The 19,264-nt window shown below is 42.6% G+C and overlaps 1 protein-coding gene across 1 annotated transcript in view; it reads right to left on the bottom strand.

The window, feature by feature from the left end:
• Positions 1–303: 303 nt before the first annotated feature.
• LOC142140033 (uncharacterized) overlaps positions 304–19,264 on the bottom strand; it is a 56,456-nt gene continuing 37,495 nt past the window's right edge. Inside the window, exon 3 of the mRNA XM_075197894.1 lies at positions 304–1,095. Coding sequence (XP_075053995.1) covers positions 952–1,095 — 144 coding nt within the window. The 3' untranslated portion in view covers positions 304–951. The remainder of the gene's footprint in view (positions 1,096–19,264) is intronic.

Below are 19,264 nucleotides of genomic sequence, written 5' to 3'. Positions count from 1 at the left end.
TAAGCGTTCACACCTGGGTGGGTAGATGGCAGTTTTTGCTTATTAACCATGTAAAAGATGTACAGTATGGGCATCGTGAATAAAGAGAAGTATTCTTAAACTACCTACTGCCACACTCCTCTTTACTCCTCTTTCCTTAGATCAATTTAAAGTTACAATTGGAAATGTACAAGTTACTTTCTAGTGAAGGCAATCCCAAACTTGAGCAGTTAAAAGGTGTTATTAAGAGGGAGTCGTTCCTTTTTTAAACATTAATTTAAAATTCACCAAAACACCACACAAATGAATAAGTCCAACTGTAAATACTGACTTTTTTTTAATATACATTTTTTTGAATTTTCAAAAAGTATTGCGGGATAGGGTGCAGAAAAGAAAAGGGGGAAGGGATGGAATGAGGGACACATTGAAAAAGTAACAATTTCTTACACCCAAGCTTAGTAGATTATAGGAATTGCAAAGTAAGTTCTCTCATGGCAATAATAGATTTCTGGCTTCTGCATAATGGCAGCCAAACATGGAGGACAGGAGTTGTTATGTTGGTTGCGGGCTTTATGGGGGTAAAAGGATCAGGGGATTGTTAGAATAGGGTTGAGAGGCGGGGGATTGTGGGGGGTTGGAGATGAAGCACCTCAGACAAGAGAAAGGTTATTTAAACATGACACTGCTTATATGCTACAAGTGGTGAACCTGCCAAACTTTATTGATAACCTCTGTGAGTCTGGTTGAGTCAGCTTTCTTCCAACAGGCAGATAGAAGGCACTTAGCACATTCAATATATGTCCAATGAGTATGAATATAGACATAGATTTTGTGTGTCTGAGACTCAAAGCTGCTCACAGAATAACAGGAAACCTTAAATGAGGCCAATGATTATGATGAGAGCATCCATGGACATTCTTATATTCCTCCACTCCAACACTCAGCCAGCGGCATTCTCATTGTCCTTCTCTGTCAAGCAATGTTAGATGTTTTGCCCTCTGACTCCATCTGGCTATCATCTCTGCAGATTGTGTATTTGCTGCTCATGTCTCTAAGACTCTGCCTCAATAGGTCTCTCTGCATCAGTGGTAAGTACTGGTCGAAATTTTGTTGTATCTGGGAAATGTACAAAAGAAACAGAATATTATTCACTTGTACCGAAAAGTAACCTCTCCTTGTACAAATCATACAAAGATTGCGTAAGTGATCCTCTGCCATGGCACCAAAGGATTTATGATTCACTAAATCCTAAGATTGTGAACATGTTTCCTCATATTTATGAAATTTACTACGACGACTGACTGACAGTGGCAGCAGAGGAGGGCTGGCAATTTTTAACCCGGGGGACAAGACTCGACTCAGCAGCATATTTTATAGGAACAAAAAAATGCAGGTGGCCCAGTGACCCAGCCCAAGTAAGCCCACTATTGGTCCGGCCCAGGGGGGCATATGCACCCCGGCCCCCAGCACCAGCCCAGCCTGCCCTGAGTGACAGTATCTGGGAATGGCGTCACAGCTAAACCATGGAGCAAATAAAAACATTGATTACAGTCTGAAAATCTTATGATGTCAATGAGAAATTTACATTTCAATGCAATAAACTGACTACTTCCATATTACGGTCTCTGTCTTACACAAAACAGACATATATACAAATTATACCTTGTAATCATATTTGAATGTATTCAATACTTGCATATTAAAAAAAGCAGTCCAGGCTGATTCTGAACACGGGCCACTATAAATGATTTTCATAAAAGCTCTAATTAGCACCCCAAAATTTTTGCAGTTTACAATGACAGAAATGACCTTTAAGAAAGGGTCTGAGATTTAAATAACTAATAGCAGGTTAAATCAAAGAAAACAGATTATGAAATCTTCTGCATACAGGATGAACAATATTTTTTACAAAGGACTGGAGCAGATTACCAAAATGTCTACATCAGACTTGATTGTCACACAAATGGCCACACAAGAAGATGCAACAAGCTCTGAAGTGGGCTGGTTGGCCTGATCAGCCTGATCAGAAGAAATGGTGTTAATAAATACTGGGCTTATAAAGACAGTATAGGCCTACAGAATATAATTTACAAATGTCAAAGAATTATTATATACAAATATATATGGCCATAGATAGTAGATAGAAATTCTGCTAACCATTTAAGTGTAGAGGTGTAAGGTCTGGGCTCTATATGAAATGGATGTTCACTGGGAATTATGCTTCAAGTGCTTTATTAGTGCAGGAACATGCAGGTAGGTAGAGTGGAGTTCAGTGGATGAAAAGGATCATCTGGGCTGAGGAAGGTGATATTGATATAGTTTTGTGATTGCATACACTGGACTGCAGTGGTGCTTCCCAGTGGAGGGAGACAAGATTGCACAATGTTCTAGTAGAGGCACAGAAAGCCAACATTAGGAGACTGAGGCATTAGGAACTGAGATGAGCAGCACAGTTGTGGGAAAGGCCTTGGTTAAAGTAGGACCAGCCAGGATAACCAGAAAGTCAAGATATGGTTAAGGCAACAGGCAAGCTGCAAGAGTGTAGCTCCTGTCTGAAAGTCACAGGAACACATCAGGCAATAGGCATCAGGCAGGATCTTGTAGTCAGAATGGTGTTTATTTGCTCAAAAGAAGGCCTTACAAAGCTATTACACATCAGTCTGTGGCAATGATAATCAAGATGCCCCTTTGCGTGCTTTTAACCAAATGCGTAGTAACCATAGGATTTCCTTATACAATAAGTATCTCTCCCAGAAAATACTTGAAACAAAATTATACTCTTTCCATTCCACTACAGTTATATACAAGGTGTGCTGCACTGATAAGTGAAATTAATATATACAATAAGTTACTTCTAAGTAGGGATGTGCACCGGCGACTTTTGAGGTCTCGTGTTTTGTGTTTTGGATCCGGATTTTCGTTATTTTTGGGGTTCGGATTTGTCTCGCAAAACACTTGACGAAAGGTCTCGGTTCGGATTTAAGGTTTTGGATTCGGATTTTTTTTGAAAAAAACATAAAAAGTTTAAAAATCAAGTTTTTGGGCTTATTTTCACTCCTAGGCTATTATTAACCTCAATAACATTCAATAACAAGCATTTCCACTAATTTACAGTGTATTCTGAACACCTCACAATATAGTTATTAGTCCAAAACGTTGCAACAAGGTATCTTTCTGGACTGCGTAGAGGAGTGGGTCACCACAATATATATTAAAAACCCTGAACTTTTAGGATTCGCACCAATAAATGTACCTGGACTGCGTAGAGGAGTGGGTCACCACAATATATATTAAAAACCCTGAACTTTTATGATTCGCACCAATAAATGTACCTGGACTGCGTAGAGGAGTGGGTCACCACAATATATATTAAAAACCCTGAACTTTTATGAATCGCACCAATAAATGTACCTGGACTGCGTAGAGGAGTGGGTCACCACAATATATATAATAAGAAAACCATCAACTTGTTTGATTCGCACCAATAAATGTACCTGGACTGCGTAGAGGAGTGGGTCACCACAATATATTAAAAACCCTGAACTTTTATGAATCGCACCAATAAATGTACCTGGACTGCGTAGAGGAGTGGGTCACCACAATATATTAAAAACCCTGAACTTTTATGAATCGCACCAATAAATGTACCTGGACTGCGTAGAGGAGTGGGTCACCACAATATATATAATAAGAAAACCATCAACTTGTTTGATTCGCACCAATAAATGTACCTGGACTGCGTAGAGGAGTGGGTCACCACAATATATTAAAAACCCTGAACTTTTATGAATCGCACCAATAAATGTACCTGGACTGCGTAGAGGAGTGGGTCACCACAATATATATTAAAAACCCTGAACTTTTATGAATCGCACCAATAAATGTACCTGGACTGCCTAGAGGAGTGGGCACTGGGCACCACAATAAAATATATAAAAAACCTTCAACAGGTCCGCATTACACTACACATACGGCTGCTCCTCCATCCTCTCCGTCATATACATGTTGGAGTTTTAGCGTGTGACAACCTCTTGTTTTTGATAATGTCAGTGCATTTTGAATATTTTTCAATTTGCCCCACACCACTGAATGTACTTTATCTATGATACGCATCTATCTATCTTGACTGCGTAGTGTGGTGGCCCCGGTACACAATTTGGTACCGAGGCCACAATATAATTAAAAAACCCTCCACGTGTCAGAATTCCACCAAACAAGTATCTGGACTGCGTAGTGGGGTGGCCCCGGTACCCAATTTGATACCGGGGCCACAATACCTCCTCCAAACATGGTACAGACAATTCGTCATTGAGATCCCATCAAGTATGTTAAAGACAGACAGGGTCCAAGTGTTATTGGTTGACTTTGTAAACCAAAAAACTGTCCCTGTTGCACATAGTCGTGCAATGAAGACTGACTTTTTCATTTAAAGGCACCATCTTTCAAGTGTAGTGTTTGTAAGTCTAAGTCATATTATACTTTTGGTAAAATTGGTTTATTTTGTTCCTCTTTATGGTAACTACTAATAGAATTAAAGTATTAAATAGAAGCGGCAGTTCCTCTTTATGGTAATTAGTAATAGAATTAAAGTATTAAATAGAATTAAAGTATGAAATAGAATTAAAGTATTAAATAGAATTAAAGTATGAAATAGAGTTAAAGTATTAAATAGAATTAAAGTATTAAATAGAGTGGTATAGAGTTGTAGTGTGGTATAGATAGAGTGGTCCCCACAATATAATAATAAAACCCTCAACTGGTCTGAATTCCACCAAACAAGTATCTGGACTGCGTAGTGTGGTGGCCCCGGTACACAATTTGGTACCGAGGCCACAATATAATTAAAAAATTGGGCATCAACTGTCACCGTTGTTTAATATCTGATACACCTAAATATGGACTGCACAGTGGAGTGGCCCCGGTAGTAAATTTGGTGCCGGGGCCACAATACCTCCTCCAACTTCCAAGTGTAGTGTTTATAAAGACAGACAGCGTCGAAGTGTTATTAGTTGACTTTCTTAACCCTAAAATTGTCCCTGTTGCAAATATTCGTGCAATGGACAGTTACTTTTTTATTGAAAGACTCAAGCTTTCAAGTGTAGTGTTTATAAAATATAAACAACAATACAGTAGTTTTAGAGCACGTCAATACCTCTTGTTTTAAATTATGACACGGCATTTTACTTTTGGTTTAATTTCTTGAATTTTTTTAAATTTGGTTTTACTTTTTGAACATGGCAAACGACTGTTGATTGGTCATATAATGCAAAAAAAAAAGTTCCAAGATGGAATTGTCCTTGGGCCCTCACACCCACCCTTATGTTGTTGAAATAGGACATGCACACTTTAACAAACTAATCATTTCAGCGACAGGGCCTACCAAACAACTTTGGCTGAAATGATTGGTTTGTTTGGGCCCCCACACCAAAAAAGCTATTCATCTCTCCCTGTACAGACTAAACAGGCTCTACTGAGGCAAGATGTCGTCCTCATCCTCAACCTCTGATTCCTCTCCCCCTACAGTGTGTACTTCCTCCTCATCACACATTATCAATTCGTCCCCGCTGGACTCCACAACCACAGGTCCCTCTGTAGTACCTGGAGGGCAGTGCTGTACTTCATTGAGGAATTGATTATTCATTTTTATAAACATCATTTTTTCAACGTTGTGAGGAAGCAACCTCCTTCGCCGCTCACTGACCAGGTTCCCCGCTGCACTAAAAACTCTTTCCGAGTACACACTGGAGGGGGGACAACTCAGGTAAAATAGAGCCAGTTTGTACAGGGGCTTCCAAACTGCCTTTTGGAGTTCTACCACGTCACTACCTCTAGTTAATTTAGATTGCAAGGCTTGTAAATATAAATACTTTGAAGATAAAAAAAAGCAGGCTGCACAGACTGTGGAGCTAGAAAGTGAAATTAAATGGACCACGTTACTTTGGTGGCTATCTATGCCCCCCCCGCCCTACACTTGTAGTTGAATATAAATAAAGCAGCCTGCATAGACTGTAGAACTAGCAATTCAAATATACAAAGAAATGGACAAAGGCAGTTTGGTATCTGTCTGCATCAGATCCCCTCTCCACTAGGAGTAAAACAGAAAACTTTTCAGCCGTTATATAATCTAGAATATAAATAGAAATTGAGAAATGCAATTTGGTATCTGTCTGCATCATAATCATCAACATCCTCCTCAGCGCCAGCTACATCAATATCCTCCTCCCAGTGTACAACATTCACACCTTCATTAGCCAAATCTGTAACTGGACTGTGGGTGATCCTTCCAGCATATGCAGAGGGCGTGCTGCAAATGCTGGATGGAGTCACCTCTTCCCGTACAGTGATGGGAAGGTCAGGGTTCACAACCAACAACACCCTTGGACTCGCCTTGGGGATTTGTGATGTCATCTGTTTAGAAGGCAGAGTTCTTTGCTGTTTTGTTGTTGTTGCTGACAGCATAACTCTCTTAAATTTTTTGTAGGGGGGGGGGAGGAGGGCTTAGATCCTTGGGTGAAGCTGGACCACTAGTCATGAACACGGGACAGGGCCTAAGCCGTTCCTTGCCACTACTTGTCGTAATTGGCATATTGCCAACTTTACGTTTCTCCTCAGATGATTTTAAGTTTCTTTTTTTGCTGTTTTTTGAGAACTTGGGCTTTTTGGATTTTACATGCCCTGTACTAGGAGATTGGGCATCGTGCTTGCCAGACGACGTTGATGGCATTTCATCGTCTATGTCATGACTAGTGGCAGCAGCTTCAGCATTAGGAGGAAGTGGGTCTTGATCTTTCCCTACTTTATCCTCCAAATTTTTGGTCTCCATTATATGTAGCACAAGATACTGCAGAATGTGTGAACTTGGTTATATTGCAGTACCAATGGACTTATACTGCTGGATTGGTTTTGCAAATTTGGTTATAATTATTATATATTTTTTTTTTTTTAAATGTTTTATTTTTTTTTACTTTTTTTTTATTTTTAAAAAACTTGGGAATAGTGGGGAAATAACTATGCCCTTAGAAGCACAGAGCACAGGACACAGCACCACTGGACTGAACAGGACACGGCACAGGACCCAGCAGCACTACGGAACTCAGCAGGACAGAGCACAGGACACAGCACCACTGGACTGATACTGCAGAATGTGTGAACTTTGTAATATTGCAGTACCAATGGACTTATACTGCTGGATTGGTTTTGCAAATTTGGTTATAATTATTATATATATTTTTTTTTTTTTTAATTTTTTTTTTTTTTTTACTTTTTTTTTATTTTTTAAAAACTTGGGAATAATGGGGAAATAACTATGCCCTTAGAAGCACAGAGCACAGGACACAGCACCACTGGACTGAACAGGACACGGCACAGGACCCAGCAGCACTACGGAACTCAGCAGGACAGAGCACAGGACACAGCACCACTGGACTGATACTGCAGAATGTGTAAACTTTGTAATATTGCAGTACCACTGGACTTTTACTGCTGAATGTGTGAACTTGGTAATATTGCAGTACCAATGGGCTTATACTGCAGGATTGGTTGTGCAAATTTTGTGGTAATTAAAAAAAATTAAAGTAGTTTTTGGTATTTTTTTAAAAAACTTTTTTTTATTTTTTTAAACACAGGGGAATATTGGGGAAATAACTATGCCCTTAGAAGCACAGAGCACAGGACACAGCACCACTGGACTGAACAGGACACAGCACAGGACCCAGCAGCACCACTGACCTCAGAAGGACAGAGCACAGCACACAGCACCACTGGACTGATACTGCAGAACACAGCACAGCACAGCACAGCACAGCACAGCACAGCACAGAACAGCACAGAACAGCACAGAACTAAACAGCACAGCACAGAACTAAACAGCACAGCACGAGATCTACCAGGACAGAGGACCACCTAACACACCCTCCCTCTACCCTGATCAATGCCCGAGTGAAGATGGCGGCGACTAGCGGGGAATTTATAGGATCCGAGTATTGCGAGATCCGACAACGGGATTATGAGTCAGAGCCTCAGTTTCACATTTGAATTTGGCGCCAATACCCGGATCTGTCTCGGATCCGACTCGGATCCGCAACGTTCGGGTGGGCTCGGATTTCATAAATCCGAGTGCGCTCATCCCTACTTCTAAGTGTTGCAGACACAGGCTTCATTTAGAGTTAGGGGCAAGTACATGTCACTGCTGCAAATCTGCACCTAGACAATGCATAATGTGAAGTAAGGGTGAAAAATGCAATATTTTAACCAATTTCAACCCCCAACTCCCATACAGAAGCAACTGAAGGATTTTTTGTGATACCTGGCAGGCCCTCTACCATTCCTAAAAGGACTATGCGTTTTACTCTTGCCTACATGTAGACACTTGCAGTCGGAGTACCAGGATGTTAACTAATGAATGCATGGTCAGACAACTCTATTGTAACTAGAGATGCTCACTGACCCCCGTGTTTTGTTTTTGTTTTTGGTTTTGTATCTGGATTACCGTCGTGTTTTGGTTTTGGTTTTGCAAAACCACCATTGCGTGTTTTGGTTTTGGTTTTGGTTTTGTTTGGTTTTGTTTTGCTATTTTGTTGGAAAATCAATGTTTTTGTGCATAAAACCAAATTTAGTGCTCCACCTGTTTCTTGGTTAAGTAATGTAATTGTAAAGCTAATAAATTATCAAAAAACTGTTTAATTCCTGGTAGGCCTTCATTAATTCTACACACAAACCAGATTGTCTTCCTCTCCATCTATGCATATTGGCAATGCAGCCATCGTCTTTGGATGTATATTACACCCTACACTTATAGTTAAATATGTAAAGAAATGGACAAAGGCAGTTTGGTTTCTGTCTCTATAGGCCCCCCTCCACTTGTTTAAAAAAACAAAAAATTCAGCCGTTATAGACTGTACAATATTAATTGACATGGAGAAAGCCAGTTTGGTTTCTGTCTCTCTAGGCCCCCCTCCACTTGTATAAAATACAAAAAAATTCAGCCGTGGGACGCAACTAGGGGCGTGGCTTGGTGGCCATACTGGCTGGTCGCAACTCTTACTGTGCTCCTTTTCCAGATTGAAAAATCAAGCCTTATTGGAGGTTTCAAGCACGCTAAATACCCTGAGAGCTTGGCTGATACCGAGAGGTGGGCGCCCAATGCCTCTATGTGTGTCTATGGTCCCCGGGGAGACCGTATAACGCAATTCATGGCGGGAGGCCTACCGCGGCTGGCGAGTGTAGCTGCATCTGGCTTGGCACTGCATGATTGAGCTGAGTCCCATCGGGACACCAGACAGAGCGCAGGAGGCCGCTGAGGATCAGCGCTGCATCTGGAACCACCGGGGGTTGATTGTGGCCGATAATATCTTTTTGTTGCTCCAACTGCCCTATTTCTACAAAGGCGGAGGACCGCCGGACTCTCCGCTATACCAGCACTGTGTACATACCTGACTGCGAGGGTCCCCATCATACTGCAGGGCACGCTGCTTATCCAGTCTGTGGCGCTGCTGGAGTGAAGGCTGCTCCGGCCGCGAAACCGGAAGTCACCGGAACCCGCACTTCCGGTCGCGGGCCCCGAGGTTCCCGGCGTGGATCGAGTGCCCTGGCGCAGCGGAACCAATCAGTACACTCTGCCCATGTGTGAGACCTGGCTGCGAGGCGCGACTCTCAGGATCTGGTGGTCTGCGAAGCTCTGGGTCTTCCTGTGGTCTCTGGAGCTGTGAGTTACCTAAAGTACCAATTTTCTGTGGAGGTTTTCCTGCAGGCAGTTGGCCACTCTGGTCAGTGTCCATATATATGCATCAATTACCCACGAAGGCAGTCTTCTCAATACTACTGATCTCTACAGTCGTAAAAGTGTGCCTCTGCTGCCACCTTATGGTGAATTTTATGGGGTGCAAACTCTACTATTGCATATAAAAGTCTCTCACATCCACATTGTTCTGAGTATACGTCAGGCGGGCAGATTTAGGAACACAGAGCACCTCATCTGGTTATACCTATTGCCTGAAAATCTACCTTCATTAAGGCCAATTGGCTCACCCAGGTTCCAACCATGTATCTGAAATTGGTGCGTTGCCTATTCACAAGGGATATCTATACTGTATTGCGACTTAGCTAAATGGCGGAGTGATCCATCCACTGGGGGGAAGTGACATGTGACAAAGCAGAACATCGGTTTATAACAAATCCAAGCTTAATCTCTATCTCCACCTACCACTTGGTGACCGTGGTGCATCCATCTAATGGGCAAAGATAAGAAAAGCCAGTCTAAGCGGAAAACCGGAACATCTGGGGATACTCCCAGACGTCAAGATCTACGGCAATATCTACATCCTACAGTCGCTTCTTCAGAACAAGATAATAGCCCACCGTCTTCACCTGAAGCACCTCAGGTTGCAGAAATGGCCACCCCAACTAACTCCTCATCTAGTGAATGCCCTGTGAGCACCAGTCAAGAGATTGGGGCCATCCTGCAATTAGTCAAATCTCTACCAACAAAAGCTAGCTTCCCTCTAAGAAAGACTTTGAGTTACTGGAATCCAGTCTAAAAGATACTGTTAAAAAGGAAGTCGCCACCTTACAAGCTGAGTTAACTCGCCTCTCATCTAGAATTTCCACGTTAGATTTCAAAGATGAGTCTGTGGCTCGGCATGAACGTCTTAGCGACACTGTAGCTCGGCAGGCCCAAGATTTTCTCTTACTACAAAGTAGAGTGGACGACCTGGATAACAGGGGCCGCAGGAATAACCTGCGTATTCGGGGAATCCCTGAAGAGATACCCACACCAGATCTAATTGCCTTTCTTTCTAAAGTCTTCAATGGGATTCTTGAACAGGATCTCTCTACAAGTATTCAATTTGATAGGGCTCACAGGGCTCTGAAACCTAGGGGTTCCCCTTCTGATCGGCCAAGAGATGTGATTTGTCGCTTGCACTATTACGTACAGAAAGAAGCGATTCTCCAAAAATCGAGAAAGCTGGATGGCATAGAGTATGACGGAAACAGACTTTAAATCTTTCAGGATCTTTCCTGGAATACCTTGCAGATGCGTCGTATGATTAAACCCTTGACTGACGCACTACGGGCCAAGAACATTAAATATCGATGGGGATTTCCCTTTAACTTACAAGTGTCCAATAATGGAAAGACCGAGTTTCTGAGATCACCTCAAGACATCAACCCATTTTGCTCGCAGCTGGGAATACAGGTGATGCCTCTGCCGGAATGGCAACAACACTTTGCCCGACTGCAGCCGACGGGTCCAGATACCTGGCAAACCGCGGGAAGCTCTGGAAGTTCCAGGAGAAGACGACGTGATTCCCCAGAGTCTCTGGACACATAATCTGACGCTTTAGCCAGGGATATTTCTTTCCTGTACTCGATGTGACCAGGAAATCATGGGTTATGGTAGCTGAGATATTGGAGTAATGATCTACCATACTTGTCATGACTCTGCCTGACTTTCCTTCTATCTGAGGATGTGTGCAGGAACGGTTATCAAAGTATATGTACCCTGCTTTTGACCTGTCTATAGTCCGATGTGTACTCGGATCGCTATTAGGCATAGAATCTCTGTTTTTCAAGCGTTTCTTTGGCAAGTCTGAGTTCAGGGCTTGACTAGGTCGAAGGATCTCCTAACCACAAGCCTTATTGTGCTTTAGTTACCAATATTGATATTGTTACTGATTCTATCTTGAAAGTTCATAGAATGTTTACTACTTTTGTGTTCTGTTAGTTACTGTCGCTAACCCCCCCTTTTTCACCCCACACCGCAGCAAGGTTTCCGAGAGATGGGAGTGGCTCCTCCTCTCCCGTTTCCCTGGAGCGGTTTAATTGTATGTTATTTGTTATGTCTTTATATGTCATCAGGTTTGTCTGTCTCTGTATCGTTTTTTTTTTCCTCATGTGGCTTTCCTTCCCTAGTCCTCTTGGTAATGTCAACTTTTACAATCCTCTCATTATTCTTTAGGCTCAGGATTACCTGGTACTTACAACTGCTGATTCAATTTGCTTGCTTGTCTGACATCAGAGGTGCTATTCCGATATATATAGATCCCCCATGACAGCTCAACTCAAATTGGTTTCAATTAATGCTAAGGGTCTTAATCTCCCTGAGAAAAGATCAAGGGCATTGAAAGAAATGAGAAATATGGGAGCGGATGTAGTTTTCATCCAAGAGACGCATTTTAAGCAAGGAGTGGCCCCTCGGCTTTCAGATGGCTTCTATACTAACTCATACTTAAGTAATAATAGCGAGGGTAAGACACTGGGTGTAGCCACTTTGTTCTCTAAAAGACTTCCTTTTACGAACATCCAAAAATTTTGCCTTGTTGAAGGAAGAGCACTCCTGATTAAATGTAACCTATTCAATGTAATGTATACCTTTGTCAATTTATACTTGCCTAATCAGGGTCAACCATTGTTTATATCTCAGGTTTTTGAAAAAGTTGCAGAGCTAGCAGAGGGAACTCTGATTGTAGGAGGAGACTTCAACTGGACCCTGCAACCAGAACTTGACACCTCTAATGGTCGGTCGACATTGCGTAGATCTCAACACTGTAAGGTCAGACGAGTGCTTCATGAACACCAACTGGTCGACACATGGCGCCTCCAACACCCTGGAGAAAGAGATTACTCTTTCTTCTCTCATCCACATAATGTTTACTCACGAATTGACTATCTGTTTCTTTCACATAGGGCCCTCCCCTACCTCCTAGCATCATCCATTGGCCAAATAACCTGGTCGGACCACGCTCCGATATCAATAACTATCCAACTTACTCAATCCATGACCAAAAAGTGCACCTGGCGCCTTAATGAGTCTCTCCTGCAAAACACAACTTATAGAGATCAATTGGCCGCAGCATTAGATGACTACATCACAGATAATGATACTCCTGATGTGTCCAGAATTACTATCTGGGAGGCTCATAAGTGTGTCATGAGGGGGAAACTCATTGAGTTAGGCTCCCGTGTTAAGAAAGAACGTACGGCCCGACGGGATCAATTATTACAGCAGATTAGAGATTTAGAGACGACACATAAATGCTATGCGACCAACGACCTGTTAAATAAGCTGACTGAGACTAGGGCAGCACTTAACAAATTATTAAATGATAAAGTCAAATTAGATTTTAGTAGGTGCAGACATCGTTTCTTCCGGTGGGGCAATAGGCCTGGCACTATGTTGGCGAGGGCCTTGCGCAAGCAACGAGCAAGGGCCTATATTGCTTCAATTAAGGATGGTAAAGACCGAGACTGTAAACTGACCTCGGACATAGCCAGTACTTTCCACACTTACTATACCAAACTATACAATCTTGAGACCCAGGCTGGTTGTGCAGACGACGCCACGCATTCAGCTCGGATATTGACATACCTGAAGGAGGTGGGTTTTCCTACTCTTTCAAGCCCAGACAGAGACATACTAGAGAAACCCTTCACCGAGGGGGAGCTAAGGGAGGCTATCAAATCTACACCTGGGGGTAAAAGTCCGGGCCCTGATGGCTTTACCATTGCTTACTACAAGTCCTTTAAAGACAAGCTGATACCCCTGATGGTGTCGGCCTTCAATGCGATTTCCAGGGATACTTTTTTCTCCTCTCAGAGCTTAGAAGCGCACATAACTGTGATCCCTAAAGAGGGAAAGGACCCCTCCCAATGTGCGAGCTATAGGCCTATCTCCTTGCTCAATGTGGACATTAAGCTGTATGCAAAACTTATTGCAAACAGATTAAAAGTCCTACTCCCAGAAATTGTTCACACAGATCAAGTGGGTTTTGTCCCAGGTCGAGAGGCTCGAGACAACACTACCAAGGTGATAGACCTGATTCACCTGGCCTCTCGCTCAACAACATCGTCAATGCTCTTGTCCACTGATGCCGAGAAGGCTTTTGATCGCGTAAGTTGGCCTTTTATGAGAGGGATCCTTGAACACCTGGGTCTGGGTCCGGTTGGTCTGCACAGAATTCTGGCACTTTACCGACAACCTACGGCTCGGATTAAAATAAATGGAGACTTGTCGGAGCCAGTCGTGTTGGACAACGGCACCAGACAGGGGTGTCCGCTCTCACCACTTATCTTTGTGTTGTGTATGGAGGCTTTGGCAAGAGCTATCAGGGCCAACCCAAATATCTCGGGCATACAAGTTGATAAGAAAGAACATAAACTCGCCTTATTTGCAGACGACCTATTAGCCATCATCTCTAATCCAGTTGTTTCTCTACCAAATTTGGTCAGGGAGTTTCAAAAGTTTGGCGTGTTATCTAATTTTAAAATTAACTATAGTAAGTCGGTGGCTTTGAATATTAAGACCCCAGCTGCGGTGGTAGAGGGGCTGAAACTCGCTTTTCCTTTCATCTGGCACCCTTCCCAATTAAAATACCTGGGGGTTATAATCCCTAGTGACCTCACATGTCTCTATGAGCTCAATTTCAGACCACTCTTGGGCAGGGTGCGAGCTGACTTGAGGGAGTGGCAGAGTAAGAATTTTTCTTGGATAGGCAGGGTCAATATAATCAAAATGAACGTCCTTCCCCGTCTTTTATATCTCATTCAGACTTTACCGATTCACGTGCCGGACTCATGGTTGCAGGGCATCCAACGTACGGTCCGCGAATTTGTGTGGTGTGGGAGACGCCCTAGATTCAAGCATGAAATATTATTTAGACGAAGACATCTGGGAGGACTGCAACTTCCCCACTTATCTTCTTATTATGATGCAGCGATTTTGGTTCGAATTATGGAGATGACTAGTAGGGTCGGGTCAAAACATTGGGTAGAAATTGAATCGTTTTCTCTGGATTCCCCGGCTGACACATTTCTTTGGCTATCCAATATTCCTAAGATTGCTCATCCTACTTTAGGTCCCACGTTAGCGAAATGGTCTAAGCTTAGAGCCCTTTCATGTATCTCCTCTCCAATTTCCCCACTGACCCCATTATATAATAACCCAATGTTCCCTCCGGGGATTACCCCGTTAGCTTTCAAACAGTGGTCCCAAGCAGGGATCCACCGTGTCGGCCAGTTGGTGGGTGCAATGGGGGCTCTCTCATTCACAGAGATTCAATCCAAATGGGAGCTGCCTAATGCAGAGATATGGAGATACCTACAGATTAAACACTTTCTGTCACAGGGTCTTCCGAAACAACACACTTCTAGGAGTTTGACGGTGTTTGAATCTCTTTGTTTCAGGTCGCCAAGTTCCTCACATCCCCTTTCAATCATATATAAGCTCCTGGTAGAACATCTATTTGTATCCCCTCAAAAATTTACCAAGGAGTGGGAGAGAGATTTGGGGGTTGAGTTACAAGAGGCAGACTGGTCTAAAATATTTCAGGCAGCTCACGCGTGTTCTCCTAATGTTTCAATCCTAGAAACCCACTATAAGGTAATTACCAGGTGGTACAGATGCCCGGCGCAATTGGCGAAGGTCTTCCGCGGGGTGCCCGATACTTGTTGGAGATGCAACCAGGGTTCTGGTTCTCTTTTGCACATCTGGTGGGAATGCCCCGTGTTGCAAACGTTTTGGTCCCGGGTGGTGAGCATCACGCGGAAGTTGCTAGGTCAAAACATACCCAACACTCCGGTGTTCTGGCTGTTAAATAAAGTTGATATGCCTCTATCAAGTTTTAAAAAATCTCTTTTAAAATTTATTATCTCGGCAGCGAAGGCAGTAATCCCGGTGAAATGGAGATCAACCACGCCTCCGAGTATTAGAGACTGGTCTAATAGATTGGAACACTATAGGATCATGGATGAGATGCAGCTGTTAACCAAAGACTCGTTTGAATTGTATTATGCTACTTGGGTTCCATGGTTAAAACTTCTGGACTCTCCAGAGTCCCCGATTTCAAATTTGACTGTTTGAGTGGTTTTGTTCCTCCACATTTTTTGCACCCGAGGGCTGGCTTGGTTATATGGACCATTTGGGGAACGTCGGGTACCCGGCAGATACATAACCTACTAGGTTGACAGAGCTTTAAACTAAACTGAAGCTTAAATGAGGAATTTTTACCAGACCCCCCCCTCTAATGTGATCCCCCCCTTCCCTTCCCTTCTTTTCCTTTGTCTTTGTCTATATGTTAATGACTATATGGTTATTTAGCAGGTATGTGTAAGGGTTGACATATTTCCTCTACAGTTCTCTGAGTGCATTTTGGACTGGTGCCAGGGTGTCATTTTTTCAGTGTCAATAACGTACCATGCCATTTTGTTGGTTGTACATGTATAACCTGTATATGTGTTTAAAACTCAATAAAACTTAAATTTAAAAAAAAAAAAATAAATTCAGCCGTTATAGACTGTACAATATTAATTGAAATAGACAAAGGCAGTTTGGGGTCAGTCTGTGTATGACACCCTACCCATAATGAGAAATTGACAGCCAGAAATATTAATGCAAAAGAATGGGGGACACCCTAAAAGCACTTGGGAGTGCTAAAAATAATTTTTCAGATTGCTGACAAACAGAACTTTTGACAGCCAGAATTATCAATGCAAAAGAATGGGGGACACCCCAAAAGCACTTGGAGTGCTAAATATAATTTTTTTAGACTGCTGCAAAATAGTACTTTTGACAGCCAGAAATATTAATGCAAAAGAATGGGGGACACCCAAAAAGCACTTGTAGTGCCAAATATTGAAAAAAAAGACTCCTCTATCCTCCTCTCTTCTCTATCAATTGTTATCAGAATTGTAATCAGAATTGTATTCTCTGTCCCTGCTCTAATCAGCCTATGACTACACCCTGCTCTCTCCCTCTGTCAAATGGCGATGGATTGCTGTGGAGGCGGGTATTTATAATTTTCAAGTATTGCGAGAACCGAGCCCCGAGATCCGACGACGTCAAGATAACGTTCGGCCTCGATTTGGAATCCGAGCGGGCGGGAGAGTACCGAGCCTACTCGGCTCGGTACTCGGATAGGCAAAGTACGGGCGGGTTCAGTTCTCGGGGAACCAAGCCTGCCCATCTCTAATTGTAACTGCATCATTTGACATCTTAATGGTTTCAAGTTGTAAACCTGATTGGATTCTCAATGATACTTTATTAAAGATACCTCAGTTCCAATCTGAGCTATTTCAATCAATCCCAGGTTGCTTCTGCAAGAACAGTCAGCATAAAGTTCAGGTATACACAAATGAATCAACTGTAAATACATATAATCTACGAAGCTCAGAAGGGCAAACTAATAGTTATACCTCTTACCGTAAAACAATTAGCAAAACATTTATTTGAGGAACTAACAGCAGGGGGTAAATGTATCAACATGCGGGTTCTTCAACACCCGCGTGTTCAGCCTCTTCGGCGATTAAATTTCAAGCGGCGCTGCCTTGTAAAGGGAAACTTCTACACTTCACTACACAATAGAAAAAAATGAAAAAATATTATGTTAGCTCAACCAACAGTTCTATTATAAGGTTAACCTTATATATTCATTGTTGAATGGCTGCAAGCCAGTGATGGCTGCATAGTTAGTGTGTATAGCTCTAATTGTAAAACTAAAAAGCTACAAGTGTAAAACAAAAAATTTAAACAGCATAATTCGGAATTATACCGGACTTCTTATAAGTTATCAGTTTCCTGTACACCAGGCTATGAGAAGTGTCTAATCTCTGCTTCCTCTCTTTCATCAACAGGTAATTACTACAGCCTTATTGCAACAGAGTCTGATCTGAAATTAAGAAAGTGCAATTTTATTTCTAATGGTAATTACTACAGCCTTATTGCAAGTTGTCCTTTCACTGTTTGTTTGTTTAAACTTTTTATTGCTAGGGTTTGTTGGGGGGGGGGGGTTTATTGAGGGCTTGATTGAAGAACACTGATCACATGTGTTTGTTAACCTTATATATTCATTGTTGAATGGCTGCAAAGTTAGTGTGTATAGTACTAAGTGTATAGATACAAGTGTAAAACAAAAATTGTAAACAGCATAATTCGGAGTTATACTGGACTTAAACAGGAGGAAACAGGAGAAGAACACTCTGCCTATTATCACAGGAACACAAGGACAACAGTCAGTATTCACTTATAAAACATACTTACCAACTTTCTGTTGGTGAAATCCGGGAGCCTGCAGAGGAGGTGGGCGTAACAGGGGGGCGGGGCTCCAAGTAGCGTCATTTTAGACCTGCCCCCATGACGTGATGACGCAAAATGCGTCATTTGACAGCGGGGGGCGGGGCCAAACGCCGCGATTCACCGGGAATCGCGGCGTTTGGGACTTAATTCTGCCCACTTCACTAGGAAGTGGGCAGAATTATCCAGATACGGGGGAATGCCACACTCGCCCGGGAGCCCGGGAGACTCTCGCAAAATGCGGGAGTCTCCCGGATATTTCGGGAGAGTTGGCAAGTCTGTTATAAAACCATATTCTACCACTGATATTTCCATCTCTTTCTGGCTACAAACTTCACAACATGAAGACTGTTATGTACTCTAATCTTATTGTTTACTCAGCTCATGAACGTTTGTTTTATTTTTTCAGTTCATTTTACCTGCTACATTGCCTCTGTTTAATCAGACTGCTGTACTACTTGCTCAGCCACTCCCTACCCATGCTACAGCTATTTCAGTCCCCTATCTCATCACTGTGCTTTCAATTCTACTTAATGCTTTGTCTTCCATCACAAGTAGGAAGAAATTATACTCATTTTGAACCACTCTCCTCTCTCATGACTTTCCAGAAACTAAGCTACTCAATTACCTGCTCTTAATTTCTCTACATTCAACACTTCCATCCACTTCCCCATAGGGATGAGCGCACTCGGATTTATGAAATCCGAGCCCACCCGAACGTTGCGGATCCGAGTCGGATCCGAGACAGATCCGGGTATTGGCGCCAAATTCAAATGTGAAACTGAGGCTCTGGCTCATAATCCCGTTGTCGGATCTCGCGATACTCGGATCCTATAAATTCCCCGCTAGTCGCCGCCATCTTCACTCGGGCATTGATCAGGGTAGAGGGAGGGTGTGTTAGGTGGTCCTCTGTCCTGGTAGATCTCGTGCTGTGCTGTTTAGTTCTGTGCTGTGCTGTTTAGTTCTGTGCTGTGCTGTGCTGTGCTGTGTTCTGCAGTATCAGTCCAGTGGTGCTGTGTGCTGTGCTCTGTCCTTCTGAGGTCAGTGGTGCTGCTGGGTCCTGTGCTGTGTCCTGTTCAGTCCAGTGGTGCTGTGTCCTGTGCTCTGAGCTTCTAAGGGCATAGTTATTTCCCCAATATTCCCCTGTGTTTAAAAAAATAAAAAAAAGTTTTTTAAAAAAATACCAAAAACTACTTTAATTTTTTTTAATTACCACAAAAT

The sequence above is a fragment of the Mixophyes fleayi genome, chromosome 2 (assembly GCF_038048845.1).
Source record: "Mixophyes fleayi isolate aMixFle1 chromosome 2, aMixFle1.hap1, whole genome shotgun sequence".
NCBI classification, from domain to species: domain Eukaryota; kingdom Metazoa; phylum Chordata; class Amphibia; order Anura; family Limnodynastidae; genus Mixophyes; species Mixophyes fleayi.
This window is presented reverse-complemented; position numbering and strand designations above follow the sequence as displayed.